The following is a 14,932-nucleotide window of genomic DNA, read 5'->3' as shown; positions in this document are numbered from 1 at the left end:
TGCCGCCCTGCGTTTCTCCAACCCCCTAGGCCACCTCCTCCTTCCAGCCACCCTGCCTTCCTGGGGGACGCTCTCCAGCCGGCACCGGTCCCGCGGGGGCCTCCTCACAGCCCTCCCGCCTCAGCCCCTGGCTTCTCTGCCGCCCTCCACCCTCCCAGCCTGTGCCAGCCACACCCCAGCCTGGCACCCAGGCCGGCAAGACCCAGCCTCTGCGCCTCAGTCCAGTTTCCAGCCCACCCACTTCAACACCACGCCTCACAGACTCTTCCAGGGACAGAAGAGGGAGCTCAACATCACCCCATCCCAAACCAGAAAGACAGCACAAGAAAGGAAGAAGTATGATGGTAGATCTTTCTCAAACAGAAAGGGGGTGGGAGATGAGGGAGGAGTGAGGGAGGGGAGGGGAAAGGGGACATAAAAACGAAGAAAATGTGCTATGTGAAGAAGTCCACCTCTAGCCTGTTCCACCGCTGTGCTTTTCCTCCTGCTGAAGATGCAGCCACAGTTAGTGAGGCCAAATGACCATTCTGCATCCCAAGTCCCCAATCCCTCAGCCCTGCTTCAGGCAGCAGCTGCCCCTTCCCAAGCCGCGGCCTGGTGGGGAGCGCAGCTTCTCTCCACTGACCTCTCCCCTCTCCTGACCTTTTCCTTCAGAGCACCCCATAGCACTCAATCCTATGAAGACCCGGGAGCCCTCCTGAGAGCCCAGTCTGCTCTTACGCCAGGCGGTCCCTGACAAGTCTGCCCCGAAGCTCACCTACCTGTGGTTTCTGCTGATATTGTGGATACGTACTAACTTCCTGTGATGATGGTAATCCTTATTACTACAAACATGTGCAAGTAAAAACAAACTTTTTAAAGTCCTTTGTGGATATAAACACAAACATCCTCAATAAAAGTCTATACTGAATCTAGCAACACAGAAAAGATTCTCCAGCCGGGGATGTAGCTCAGTGGCAGTGCGCCTAATGCACAAGTGCAAGGTTCTGAGTTTGAGCCCTGGCACAAAAAAAGAAAGAAAGAAAAAGGATTCTCCATGTCCAAGTGGGATTTATCCCAGCAACTCAAGGTCAGTTTAATAGTCAAATACAATTAACGCCACCCACCACCCCAATAAGATAACAAACAGAACCCAACGAGCATCCCAAGACATGCAGGACAGCATTTGCCCAAAGCCCAGAGTCTTCCGTAAAAGCAGCCTGGGACAGAACTGCCCGGCCCTGGCCGACAGTGGGGCAGATAGACTGACGGACGCTTTCTCCCCACACACAGCTAGGCCAGGGTGTCTGCTCTCACCTAGCCCCACACTGGAGGTGCTGGCCATGTAATGGTGTAGTAAAAAGAAAGTATCCAAACTGGAGGGGAAGGATGGAATAAGGAGAGAAAGCATTCACAGCTTTGATTTTCTGGTTTTGTTTATAGTACTGGGGATTGAACCCAGGGTCGCTGCACTGAGCTACACCCAAGGCCTTTTTTGTTTTTTATTTTGAGACTGGGGGGGTCTTACTAAATCAGTTGCTCAGGCCGGACTTGAATTTGTAATCACCCTGCCTCAGCCTCCCAGAGTGCTGGCATAGTGGGCATGCACCACCATGCTCAGTTTAGATGATTTTATAGAGAGAAAATTCCACAGAATCCACTAAGAAGTGATTAGCACTAATAAACATGTTCGGCAAGGCAGAGGATGTGAGCTCAGTACGGAAAGGTGGTCTGCACTGTAGAAACAGAAGTTCTGTGTCCCTGAGTGGCTGGACACTATGGCCACCCACCCCGTGGGCAGAGGGAGGTGCTGAGGTAGCCCCACCTCACCCTGCTTGTCCCCTGGGAATGTCCCTCTTCAGGACGGGTGACGTCACAGCCCCCTCGAGGTGACAAATATCCGGGAGCCCTGCCTGGGTGTCCCACAGCAGTGGAACCCAGAGCCCAGGCAAGGCCAGGCTAGAGCTAAAAAAGGAAGTGACACAGAGGTGAAGGCAACCCCAACCACAATGACCATCCAACTTGGGGACTTTGTCCAGCTCGCAGGCACCAGCACTGCCAGTGCCGGAAAGGCTACAGGAACTCGGCCGCCCTGCTGTCTCCCCACAGGCCCAGGGAGCCCCAGCCCGGACACTTGGGGGCTCAGTCCCACTGGTTCATCCGGGGACCCTGCAGGCCTTCCTGACAATATGCTGGGTGTCCCCAGTCCCCAGCAGGGCTGGACTCATCCCCCATGGATGGGGACCGGCAGGGAGGGTAGTGGAGCCCTGGATCCTGCGCCCACAGTGTAGACAGGGTGTCAGAATTCACTCCTGCGAGTCCAGACACCCTGGATAGGTTATTTGCTCTTAGTGCCAAGACAAAATATCCGACACCCAAAGTTAAAAGGAACAAGGTTTTTTAGCTCACAGTTTGTAGAGGTTTAAGTCCATAGTCTGAGGCTCCAGGGCAGGGGACTGTCCCAGAGGAGAAACAGATGCACTCACGTGGTAGTAGAAGCAACAAGCGGCCTTAACAGTGTCTTTCTGCCCCTTTCATCCCATCCAGACCACCAGGACTAGGGCCGTGCCAAACCACTCACTTTTATGGTGAGACGCCCTGAACCCCAGCACCTAGAACACGCTCTACATTCAGCACTTCAGAAAAAGCATGAGGCTTTGGGGTGGACAGCTAGACACAAGCCATAGCACCCCCATAACACAGCACTTCGTGGAGGAGCTGGCAGCAAGATCCAATTCACTTCCCAGATTGCTGTACAGTGCGCCCCCTCCTGAAGCTGGGGGCTGTGGCCCAGGCAGGATCAGAGTTGGGGCAGATGGGGCTGGGGTGGCTGTGGGGTCCCATGAGCCCTTCCAGGGTGCATGTGACCTGTGTTGCCTGGGACACAGGCCCCTCCCTACCATCTCTGAGTCCATGCCATTGGCTCTGGGGACTCTGAGCCTGGGGGCAGGGGAGCAGATGGGCACAGCTGTCCCCCAGAGACTGTGGGCTGTGTCCACCCTGGGCCCCTAAGCAGAGGCCCCACACAGGACACGCAGGAGAACCACGGGACTCACCCACCAACATGTGCAGTGTGCACTAGCGCACCCAGTGTCTGCATGTGTGTGTGTGTGTGTGTGTGTGCAAGCAGGCGGCTGACCGGGGCAGGCTCCATACCCCGCTGACACCTGTGGGCCCAGCCCTGCTGCACCAGGTGACCACAGCTCAGGGCTCCGTCACCAGGGACAGGGCTGTGCATGCAGCCTCAGGGTGAGGTCAGGTTCCCTGGGAACTCATGCACACACAGCCCTCACACACTTGTACATACCCAGATCCCAACACACTCTCATCCATGCTCTTTACACACCTTCACACACTGAGGCCCACCTTCTGCAAGATGTTCACGGGCATTCATGCATGCACGCTCACACCTGTGCACACTAATGCACACAGGCTCTGGATTCACGCACTCACCCACGCAATCCTTCTTACCCAACCAAGCCGGTGCTGACACACCCTCTGTGGGCGGGCCCCAGTGAGCTGCACCTGGATCTCAAGGGTTCACTCGCTTCAGACCAGGCAGGTGGGGGCAGGACCTGGCACCTGGTACTCTCCAAGCCTGGCTCTGAGCCCTGCAGGACCCCACCCCAGACCCCAGCACCTCAGCACGACCAGTCAGTCCCACGTCGCTGGTGAGGTCCCCATGAACCAGAGAAGCCGAGTGGCCCCAAAGCCACACATCCTACTGGTGACGCACCCTCCACCTACCCTTTCGGTACACCATGGTCTGGTGCTGTGGGTGAGCAGGCTGGGTGTCCCCCATGTGGCCTTGCAGCTACCCCCCCACCTCATAACTCTCCCTTTCCGTTCCCTCCCCCTCCTTCCTCTTCCCAGAACTGTTCTCTGTAAGAAAATCAAAACCAAAATCCCCTAGAAAGGCCCATGATGCTGGATGTGATGACACATGCCTATAATCCCAGCACTCTGGGAGGCTGAGGCAAGAGGGTCTCAAGTTCAAGCCCATCCTGAGCAACTTAAGGACTTCAAAAGACCCAAGACCTTGTCTCAAAATAAAAAAGGCTGGGATGCTGCTCAGTGCGAAGACCCTGGATTCATTCTCCAGTACAGAAAAATAAAAAGTGAAAAAGCCCAGTGAGGAGCCAGGAGAGAGAACCCACTCGGCCGGGGAAGGTGGCCAGCCTGTGTTACCCGAGGACAGCCCCCTGCCAACAGGCCCCTGAGCACAGCACTCCCTCGTCCCAGAAGAGGCACACACACCCAGGGATGCACACGCACACAATATACACAGGGTCCGCACACCAAGGCCAGCTGCTGGCTCGACAGGCCCCCTTCTGGAGCACCTCTCCCCACAGCCCGTCACTTCTCTTGGGCCTGGGCCTGGGTCCCAGGAACCCTGCTGCCACCACCCTTCCTGCAGCCCCACCAGAGCCCAGACCCGAGATGCCCTGCTGACCTGATGGTGCTGGCCCAGCACATGGCGCTCGGGCTCGAGAGCCTACCGCAGGCTGCAGTGCTGGGGCCCAGGGAAGCCATGCAGCTCAGGGGCCGCTGAGACAGCTGAGGCAGGCATCTCCCTGTGTTGCCACACTCAGTCCTGCGGCATCTGCGCCCGTGGCTGCCAGGACTTCCTCCTGGGTGGGACTTCCGGTTAGCAGCTCCCTGGGCTGCCCGAGGAGCAGCACTTCCTGCCTTCCACACCAGAGGTCCCGAAAGCCAGCTGAGGCCCAGGGCTGCCCCTCCCAGGGTGCTCAGCCTGTGGACTGTGGGCCCACTCCCCTGCTCCAGACCCCCAAAGCTCTAGATGGGGGCTCCAGGCCAGCTGGGCCCTCCAGGAAGAAGCTTCCTGCTGGGGCCCCTTGGCCAGCTCTGCACACTTAGCTTTTAACCGGCAAACCACAAATCCCCTCACAGTCTAGGGCATCAGGCCAAGCACAGACCACTGCTGACACCTACATGGGGCTCACTCCTGCTCCCCACACAAGGGGGGCTCCCTCCCCGCAAGCAGCTACTTCCCCAGAGCCACACAGACAGCGAGGCTCTTGCCCTGGGGACCTGTGGTTCCCAAGGTGGCCATCTCCGTGATTCTGAGCCCAAGAGACAACAGGGCCAGGCAGGAGCACGGGCTCAGGCATTTCTGTCCCTACCCCTTGTGACTGCCTGGCTTGCTGGAAAGCACTCTGTGGCCTGGGTGGCAAAGCATCACCCCAGGTCCCTGCTAAACTCAGCCAAGCCCCATGTAGAACTCAGCCCTCCTGGGCTGCTGTTTTTTCTCAAGCCCAACATCCTTCTCCAGCTGGGCCCCACCAGGCAGTGGGAGGACAGGGATCAAAGCCCAAGTAGCTGATGTCCCTGGCCCTGACTCTTCCTTTAAGCTCCTGTCGCAGAGAGGACAGCACCCTTGGAAAGAGGCAGCTGGAGAAAGGAGGATTTGAGGGTGGCAGAAGACGGGGAACACAGGCCCTCTTCCTGGTCCACCAGGCTCCCTGGGCACCCTGTGGCAACTCTACCTCTGCTTGTGGTCCCTGTCCTGATGGCCGTGCAGGGCTCCCAACCACAGGCCTGGGTGTTGGGGCCCAGGTCCAGGGCAGATCCTATACTGTGTCCCAGCACCAGCCTTGCTGCCAAGGGACCTGTTTGGGCTGCAGACCCCTGCTGCTTCCCAGAGGGTGGGGACCCTGAGCCTGGTGTCTGTGGCCTCCTTGGGGTAGGGCCCGGCCCTGCATCCCCAGCTTGCACCAGCCTCAATGCCGTGGGGTGGTCACAGCAGGCACAGACAGGCCACATGGAGGGGGGCTCACCTGGGGCTTCTTCCCATATTCCCCTCCACATTAGGACTGAGCTAAGAGTAGGTGTGGAGCCCCTGACCTCAGAGCAAGGGGTGCCTGGGAGTGGCCACTAAAGGAATGTGGGCTCTGGCAGGGTCCAGACTCTGCAAGTGCTGGGCCAAGAGAGGGGCCCCGGGCTGGGGAGAAGAAGTCTGCTAAACACAAGACGGCAGTGGTCATGGGGACAGGCTTGGGCTGAGCTGCAGAAAGCAGGAGGCAGTCAGGGTCTGGGGCCTGGGGTCACAGGCTCGGGGAGCACCCACCAGGTGGGTCACGCCCCCTCCCTGCAACGGGAGTGTGAACGAGGCCGAGGCAGGAGCCAATCTGCCCGCCTCTCCTAGCCAGGACCCCAGGCGCAGACCTGCAGACCCCACATGCAGTCCAAGATGCTGCAGGGGTCAAAAGCAGAGGAGAGGGAGGGAGGAATGGCTGCACAGGTCCCTGGGCTGGGCCGCCCTACCACAGCTTCCTGACTTTGCAGGCCTCTAGGCTCTGAGCTTCAGTGTCTCCCTGTGCCCTGCCATTCCTGTTCCCAAAACCTCAGGACATTCAGGACTCCTCCCCACCTCTGGTAACCATGGCGATGATTCTCTAACATCCTGGCAAGATGTGTGTGGCTGGGGTGCAGCTGAGGTCACCAGTGTTGGGCAGCCTCCGCTACCTGGACTGGTGCCTCACCTCAAAGCTGCTGGGCTCAGGGGCCCATGTTCCACCAGGCTCAGGAACAGAGCCGGGCAGGGGCCAAGGGTCAGCCTGGAAGAGGGGAGAGAGCTCTGGCATGGACGCGGCCTCAGCCAGTCCGGTGAGCTGTACACCCAGAGGCACAGTCTGCAGAGGGCACTGCAGGCCCTGCCCAGCACCCAGGCCTCACAGCCCCCGCCTTGACTCACAGACGAGAAGATGGATGTTAAGAGAGGAATACGCTTGCTTGGCCCGAAGGGACCAGAATATTTCCAGGTCCCCAGGGCCCCCACAACCAGCCTGGGACTGCCAGCCACTTGCTGCGGGATGGGGTGTGCAGGCTAGGGATCTTCGGAGGGTGAGGGCACCCACTGGGGAAACCTCCAGCTCTCAGGACAGGACACTATAGCAGCCCCACCCGGAGGCCCACTCTGTCCTGCATCAGGACCCCAACACTGTGGTGAGCAAGAGGGACTGTGAGGATCCCAAGAGCTCGGTCCTGAGCAGAGGGCAGGTGCTTAGCAAGCAGTGCCCTGCTCAGAGCCACAGGGAGCAGTGGGATGAAGGGCAGCCTCTAATCCCTGACAGTTACATTCAGACTCTCATCCTGGATTAACCAGGTGGGTCCTAACCTACTGATAGAAGGGTGGGGGCCCGATGGCACATGCTGTAATCTCAGCACTCTGGGAGGCTGAGGCAGAAGGATGGCAAGTTTGAACCCAATCTGGATGACTTAGTGAGACCCTTATTTCAAAATAAGAAATAAAAGAGTTCTGGGGATGTAGCCCAGTGCAAAGTGCCTGGGTTCAATCCCTAGTAGAGAAAAGAGAGAGGGAAAAAAGAGAGTCGCAAGAAGAGAGTCAAAGGATTGATGTCCAGCAGGTTGCAGCCACTTCCTGTCGATGCCCTGGGCTGCTGTGGGGTGAAGAGGCCTCTGAACAGCACTGGCTGGTGGGCCGGGCTACATACTGCAAAACAGAGAAAGGCTAACGCACAGGTGTTGGCCAGGGCTGAGCCCCAGGGGCTTGGGCACTGCTCAGGGTGGAGGGCACAGGCAGTCCTCTTCACTTCCTGTGCAAAGGGCGAAGGACTCAGGGCAGCACAGGGAGGTCCTGCCAGGTGCACACTGTCACCTGGGCCTGGCCCTCGCTAAGCAGGGCTGGATGTCTTGCTCTGAGACACTCCCAGGGAGGCTTCGAAGTCCTGATGTCCCTGGGCACCTCCCAGAGGCCCCAGCAGCCACACTCAGCAGGTAGCTCCAGTCTGGTCAGGAGGGGCGGTGGGTGGGACACAGGGGAACCAGGGAGGCCGGGGTCAGCCTGGGGGTCAGCCTGGGGCTAGTGGGGCTGGGGACAGTGGGCAGGTGGGACTCCTGACAGAGCGGCATGCCAGGATTCACCCCATTTCCTCCTCTCAACACTGAGCGCTGCCATGGGGCCCAGGCTGCCACCCCCACAGGGCACCGACGCCCCAGGCCCACCCAGGGCACCTGGCCACCCTCAGGACTGTTGGCCTTGCTCCACCTGAGAAGGCTGCTCTACCCTCAGACCATGGCGCAGGTCTGGCTCCATCTCCTCCTAGGCCAGGCGCCCACCAGGAGCCGCAGTTCCCCATTGGAGACATGGGAGCCCTGGGGCTGTGGGGATGGCTTACTCCAGGGACAACTGGTCACCAGGTGCCTTTGGCAACACCATGACCACCCCACGTAGGTAAGGCAGGAGACGCCAGAGACGTCCTGGGGTTGTACCTGCCCCAAGTCTGGAATGGGTCCCCGCACCCCGCTCCGTGCCCGCTCTTCCGGTCTCCACGCCTCCATCCAGCACCACCTGCTCTTCTGTTCTCCGCCCCTCACCCGGCTCGCCCTCCCTGCTCCTCGGCCTCCCTGGCCTGGGCTCTTGGGGACAGAGACCTCTGTGTGCTTCCCCTGCCTGTCCCCAGCACCCACACAGTGCCTCGTGACGTGGGCACAGGTTTGTCCCACAGCCCTGTCCACCCCTGGTGCCCTCTCCCATGTCAGACAAGTGAAACCACTCATCTGGCCCCAAGCACCTCACTTCTGCATCCCTGGGGACCCAGGTTTGCATCAGACACCCACAGCGGGGTTCTGTGGCCACAGCCTCACCCCAGCCTCTCAGCCACCTCCTCCATCTGTCGACCGCCAGGAGGCAAGGACAGGAACAGTTTGGGGACAGCACACCCTTACAACCCGAGTCCAGCCTCCTCCAGGACCCAAGGGACGTGGTGGGTGCGAAACCTGTCAAATCTTTGTCAGGACCACTCAGAGAGGTGGCATCCCCCAGCTGACCCTTTCCCTTCCTAGCAGTCCCTCCCTGGGCCACCGTGTCACAGAAGCCTTTTGCAGCCGGGGCACAGGGATCACAGGGGCCGAGGGCCTCCCTGCCTGCAGACTCCTCGGCAGGCCAAGAGTCCCTGCCACCAGCCCAGGGTGGCTCCATCGCCACTCGGCCAACCACAGAGCAACGTCCTTCTCTCCTCACGCAGATGCTAAAGTCAGGGCCCAGTGGGCTGCAGCCCCCGCCCCAGCCAGCAGGGCTGAGACCACTTTGTCCACACCATGGCCTGTGACCTCGAGGGCCTGAGCAGGAAAGGGGGAGCCCAGGGCTGGCTCCTGGAAGGATCAAGAACAACTGTCGCCCGGGAGAGGCCAGAGCTGGGGCAGAAGAAGCGGGACACCAGGTCTCAGTTTCCCCTGGGTCACAGGGCCGCCCCTGGAGCTCCGCCCAGCACAAGTGGGGTGGGGTGGGGGCACCCACACGGCAGCAGACTTGGGGGAGCCAAGATGCAGCAGGGACCCAACAGAGAGGCACCCAGGTCCGGAGCCGAGAACACGCAGGAGGCAGAGAGCAGAGGGCACTTCGGGAGGGGGCCCAAGGGTGCCCCTGTGAGGTCACCCAGCCCCAGGGGAGACAGAGCAGCCAGGGCACACAGGCCCACACCCGCTCCTGCCTAGGCCTGGCTGCCGAGGAAGCGGCTCCTCTGACTCACGTCCTCGTGACATCCACTGGCTGGGCTCCGTCTGCTCACCAGCCCTGGCCTGGGAGCAATGGGCCCCATGAGGGAGCAGGCACAGGCGACGGGAAAAGGCTCTCAGGCAGAGGGCAGCGTATGCCAGGCCGCGGGGCCCCAGAACCGACCCGTGGCAGTCAGTGGCCGTGACCTCTGTCACTTGTTCCTTTCCTCGCTGCTCTGTGTCTGTCGTGCCACGGTGGTGTTCCGTGGATCACATGAAGCCGGGCGGCTCAGCCTGGCACCTTACAGCAGCTGGCCTGGTGGGGCTCCCTGGGCCCCTCGCCTGCCCAGGAAACCCAGTTCCCCGCCTGCCAGGTGGAATCTATGTCCCTGTCCCTTGCCACAGAGCCATTTCATTCTGCCCCCCTTCCTACTCCAGGCAGTGGAGATGGAACCCAGGTCCTCACACAGGCCAGGCAAGCATTCTACCACTGAGCTACACCTCAGCCCTTTTTTATTTTGAGATAGGATGTTGTTAAATTGCCTAGGTTGACTGCAAATTTGTAATCCTCCTGCCTCAGCCTCCTGAGAGGCTAGGATAAGGAGTATGTCCCACCATGCCTCCCTTTTTTGTCACTTTTTCTTCCTTAGTGATTTTTTTAGATGGTATTTTGCCAAATTGACCAGGCTGGCCTTGAACTCAAGTGCTCACCTCACCCTCCTGCCTCAGCCTCCAGAGCAGCTGGGACCATAGGCATGTACCGCTGAGTGTGGCTACCTCCTTAGTAAATCTGAGGCCAGCCTCAGGTTTTGTACCTTTTGTCCTCTTGTTGGTTTCCTCCCGGGGTCACCTTCAGGATCCTAGTGGGGCCAAAGGTGACGAGCAGCCCCCATTCTAGGGCCCTGGCCGCCCTGGGACAGGGTCTCTGGCTGGGCAGGGGCAAGGAGAAGTGAGGCTGGGCAGGGGGGACAGGAAGAGGCGCAGAATGGGACAGGACGGAAGGAGGAAGGCCAACCCACTGGGGAACTGAGAGTAGCCGTTCCTCCACAGGCCTGGGCAGTGGATGCGGTGACTCAAGCTGCCACTGCAGGGGCCCTGGACATCCCCAGGAGCCTCACTTCACCCCACTGCTCAGGGGCCCAGGGGCCCTCTTTGGCATTGGAGGAGAGGAAGGGCAGGGCAGAAGTGCAACCCGCCCCCAGCTCTGGGTCCCGCCCCCACCCTGCACAGTTCAGCTGGGGAGGGGCCTGGGCTCAGACTTGGGGCTCCCAGCTCTGCCCCTTATCCTCCACTCTGACCTGCTGTGCTGGCCCACTGCAGACTCTCCTGCCTCTGCCCTGTTCAGGACACCCCAAGGTCCCCCCCACTCCACCAACCACTACGGCCGGCTGGTGACAGTGCCTTCCAGTTCCAGGCAGCTTCCAGAGCAGCCCAGGGCGGGAGGAGGGGCCTGGGCAGCTGCTCCTCCCTTGGCTCCCAGAGGGGGCTGTCCAGGCTCCACCTTCCTCCCAGGGGCAGACTGTCCAGCAGGGCCTGCCCTCACGCCTCAGATTCCCGGGGAGGTCCCCAGCTGGCCCTGTGGCCTGCCCCTCCAAGGTCCCGTACATGCCCCACCCACCCAGGACACAGGCCATGGTGGCCTGGAGAAGTCAGCAGAGCTCAGAACCAGGCTCTGGCAGGGACTCTGGACAGCTGCTTTGCTACCCATGGAAACGACAGGCTCCTCCGTGGGAATTTTGGGGACACCTCACACACACAGACACACACCCCTGCAGCATGCCACCAGCAGAAAACCCAGCAAAGCAGCCGGGCGGGCAGCACAGGTGGTGGGGATGGGGCTGGAGCAGGAGGAAGCACCAGGGACATGGTCACCCCGATCTCACCGTGTCTCCACCCCACCCCGCCTCCATGGGTTTGTCCCTCTCTGTAACCTCCACATGTGGCTTCTCCCCGCCCAGCTCCACAGGGCAACACTGTAGGGGAGGAGGCGTGGGTGAGCCCAGCTCCCACCCCAGAAGGCCCATGTGGGGCGCCGCCATGGCACCTCAAACCCCATCCTGGTATGCTGCCCCTGGGCCTCAAGTGGGCCAGCTCTGAACAGCTTCCGGGTGCACAGTGCAGGGACCTTGGCATTGGGCAGGGCCCAGAGGCTGGCGGCACCAGGGTGATCCTTCTTCAACCATCCTTCTGGGCACCGGAGGGCACAGCCACTGCCAACCACAGCACCTGACCATCCTGGTGACAGCCTCCAGGAAATGGGAAAGGTCAGTCTCTCAGACCAGGCCAGAGCCCCTCAGCCGGGTGTAGCGGGCTTCATTCTAGACCTGGTCACTCAAGCTACCCCGGAGCCTCCTGCCCCTCTGGTTCCACTCTGGAGGAGCCCCAAACCCCATGTGGCAAGGAGCAGGTGAAGACTGGGGTCCCAGCCCTGAGGTGCTGGGCACAGGGTGCCAGGGTGAGGGCCCTTGAGCAGTGTCCTGTGAACCAGGCAGGATGCAGACAGGATGAGGTGGACGGAGACAAACCCAAGGAATAGGCGGCTAGTGGGGTACAGCCCTGCCAAGGGTGCACAGCTCCTTGGGGCTCCTCTTGGTCAGTGGCTGGGCCCCGACGCGTCATTCAGAAAATGAAATGCTGCGACTTTGGGTGTGGCCACATGGTGCCCCCACAGCTGGAGTTCTGTTCCCACCAGGCCTGTTTTCCCATCTGTATGGCTGGCTGCAGACGCCCCAGAGCCTGGGCCCAGAAAGGCTGGCAGCTGGGCCCACAGGTGAGGGTGGAGCTATGCTAAGGTCAAAGCTGCTGGTCTGACTGGAAACTGCCAACGGGGAGCCGGCTTCCAGGAGAGTGGCAGGTTTGCATCTAACATCAGAGGACACTTAAACACAGCAGCAGCGACGCCCACTGTGCCACCCGCTTCAAGACAGCAGGAAGTGCCCAGCTTGCAGTGGCCTCATCCCTTGACAAGCCCTGCAGGATCGGAGCTCAGATGCTGCAGGAGTCCCCAGGCTGACAGGGCAGGGTCAGGCACACAGGTCACTGTGCCAACTTCCCTTGGGCTGGGCTGGGGACCAAGGAAGCACACAGCCTCCTAAAGTGGGGTTCACCTAGAACAGCCAAGGCCTACCCAGCCCTTAGACTGCCAGACCAGTCCTGACCTCGTCCTCTTCCTAGGCTGGGGACAGCACAGTGAGGACCAGGGCCTTAGCAGAGCCTGCACCTGGCTCCGGAAGGCAGGCCCCAGGGGCAGCCCAGAGCGTGGAACAGTGTCATGAGATCATAACACCCCTTTGCCCAGGTGGGAACAACACCACAAAACAGGGTCAAGGGCAGGAATGTCCAAGAGGGCCTGTAGCTCCACCTCTGTGGCCTCTCCCAGTAGGCCGCTCCTTCTGACAGTCCCATGGGTTTGACCCCATCGAACCTGCTTACACAAGAAGGGCACCACCACCAAAATGCAGGCGCTGCCAAGGCCTGGAATGCAGCGGGTCCAGGGAGGCTGGCTCAGCCCACCGTGAGGAGCACACTCCTCGCCTTGGCCAGCACTTCACCAACCTGGCAGGCCGGGCGCAGGCCCTGCCTCCCTCCTGGGACTGAACAGGCCAGCGCCTGCACTCACGCAGTGCCCCACCCTGCAGAAGCTCAGCAACGCACAGTAAACATCTGATTCACAAGGAAGCCAGGGCACTGCTGGGAATCCACTAGGCCGCAGGGAATCTGGGTGTGGACCCCCACTGGCTTCACAGGCCCACTGCCCCAGGCAGCCAATCCCCACCTTCTGGGAGAGTAACTGCAAGGGTGATTGAATAGGACCTGTCCAGCCATGGCCGCCCACGTGGGCCTTGGCCAGCAGCCAGCCAGGGCAGGGAGGTCCAGCTGGTGCTGACCACTCCAGTGGCCTAGGAGCTGGGATCCCAGAAGTCACAGCACATGGGGAGGAGGAGGTGGCAGGTGCAGTGGGGAACCTGGATGCCCACACAGGGGCACTGACGGGGCTGAAGGCTTACAGGGAAGGGCCACAGCCTGGGCGGACTCCAGGCCCCCAAAGCAGCCACAGACCACTCTAGTCACCCCAAGCACCACCCTGTCCCTCACTCTGTGGTGGTCCACAGAGCGCAGAGATGCCTCCTCTTGTCTGCAAACCTCCTGTGGAGGTACCCAGGCTGCCTAGTGCTGGCCAAGCACCCTTGGCTATCACAGAGCCATCGGCTGGCCAGTCAGTGACAGCAGGGGCTTCCACAGGCACTGATCTGTGGTGTCCCCACAACAGACCTTTGAGGAAAAACCCAGGAGGTGCCAGGGTGTCCCTAACACTGGCCACTCCTGATGGATTCAAGCCTTTGCCTGTGAAAGGCACACAGGGGGCAGAGGAGAATCCTGGCCTTTACCCCATGCCCTGCTCCCTGCACATGGCTGAGCAGGGCTGGTCGCGCTGGCCCTGTCTGAGGACCACCAGAAAGCTGCCAGTAGCCCCAGGTTGCTCAAAGCCACCATGAGATGGAAAGGGGTTCGCAATCCTCTACACAGGAGGTGGCAGCAGCAGCTTCCTGGACAAGGTCAGCAGCCAGTAAGGGTGTGAACGGGATTTGAACCCAGGACCCCAGCTGACTCCTGCTCTCCTGCCACCCTTCTGTGTACAAGGGTGGCCGTTTTGTCCCTCTGGGCCCCTGGGCTTTCCATTTGTAGACCTGCATGTGTCTGTGCCCCCGTAGGACGTGGGGGTGCAGAGGGCTGACTCAACACCCCACTTCCTCTGTCCATGTGAACAGGAAGGGCCAGGGCAGCCTGGAACCCCTTCCTTCTCTCTCAGGCTGGCCTCCGTGAGGGACCGCAACTTGTCCCTGTAGGTCGGGATGCCCCCTAAAAGTCTAGGGCCCTGGGTGGGGCCTGCACCCTGCCAACATGTGCCCCAAACGGACACAGGGCCAGAAACCGGGAGGGGGCAGTGCAGGGGGCCCCATCTGCCTTGGCCCTGCCAGTGTCCGGCAGAGGGGGCAGTCCAGCCCCTGTGGTCAGTGCTCCCCAGGTGGCATGGAGCTGGCTCTGCGCCTCCCTGACCCAGGTCCTGCCCCAGCCCGCCTCTTGGTCACCATCACTGGACCGCAGCTGACACCGGGAGCCCCTCCAGGTAACCCGGCCGTCCCTCGGCCAGGGTCACTGCCGGGGTAGTCGTCCCCGGTGGAGATGGGTGAGCCGCTGAGGCACAGAGGGGCACGGGGTGGCCCAGCAGGCTCAGGCCCTGAGCTGCAGGAACCACAGCTTCCCAGCTCCAACTCTCCGTCCCCTCCACCAACCTCGGCGTGAGTCCGCACCGACAGGTGGGTCGGAAAGTTGGTGTCGCGGGAGGGGTCAGAGCACATTCCCCGCCTGGGCCCCGAGGGCGCTGGGTGGGTCGCGTCACGGGGCGCAGACCGCAGTCGCCAGAGGGGAGGAAGGACCGGGACCGGGACACGCGGACCGACGCAACGACTGCCCC

General features: G+C 60.9%; 1 protein-coding gene across 1 annotated transcript in view; it reads right to left on the bottom strand.

The window, feature by feature from the left end:
- Sh3bp2 (SH3 domain binding protein 2) overlaps window positions 1–14,932 on the bottom strand; it is a 19,814-nt gene that overhangs the window by 3,089 nt on the left and 1,793 nt on the right. The window contains exon 2 of the mRNA XM_033758784.1: window positions 14,751–14,925. Coding sequence (XP_033614675.1) covers window positions 14,751–14,925 — 175 coding nt within the window. The remainder of the gene's footprint in view (window positions 1–14,750; window positions 14,926–14,932) is intronic.

Source organism: Fukomys damarensis, unplaced genomic scaffold (genome assembly GCF_012274545.1).
Source record: "Fukomys damarensis isolate Sample0158 unplaced genomic scaffold, DMR_v1.0_HiC HiC_scaffold_35, whole genome shotgun sequence".
NCBI classification, from domain to species: domain Eukaryota; kingdom Metazoa; phylum Chordata; class Mammalia; order Rodentia; family Bathyergidae; genus Fukomys; species Fukomys damarensis.
The sequence above is the reverse complement of the archived record's forward strand: the minus strand, read 5'-3'. Positions and strand labels throughout refer to the sequence as shown.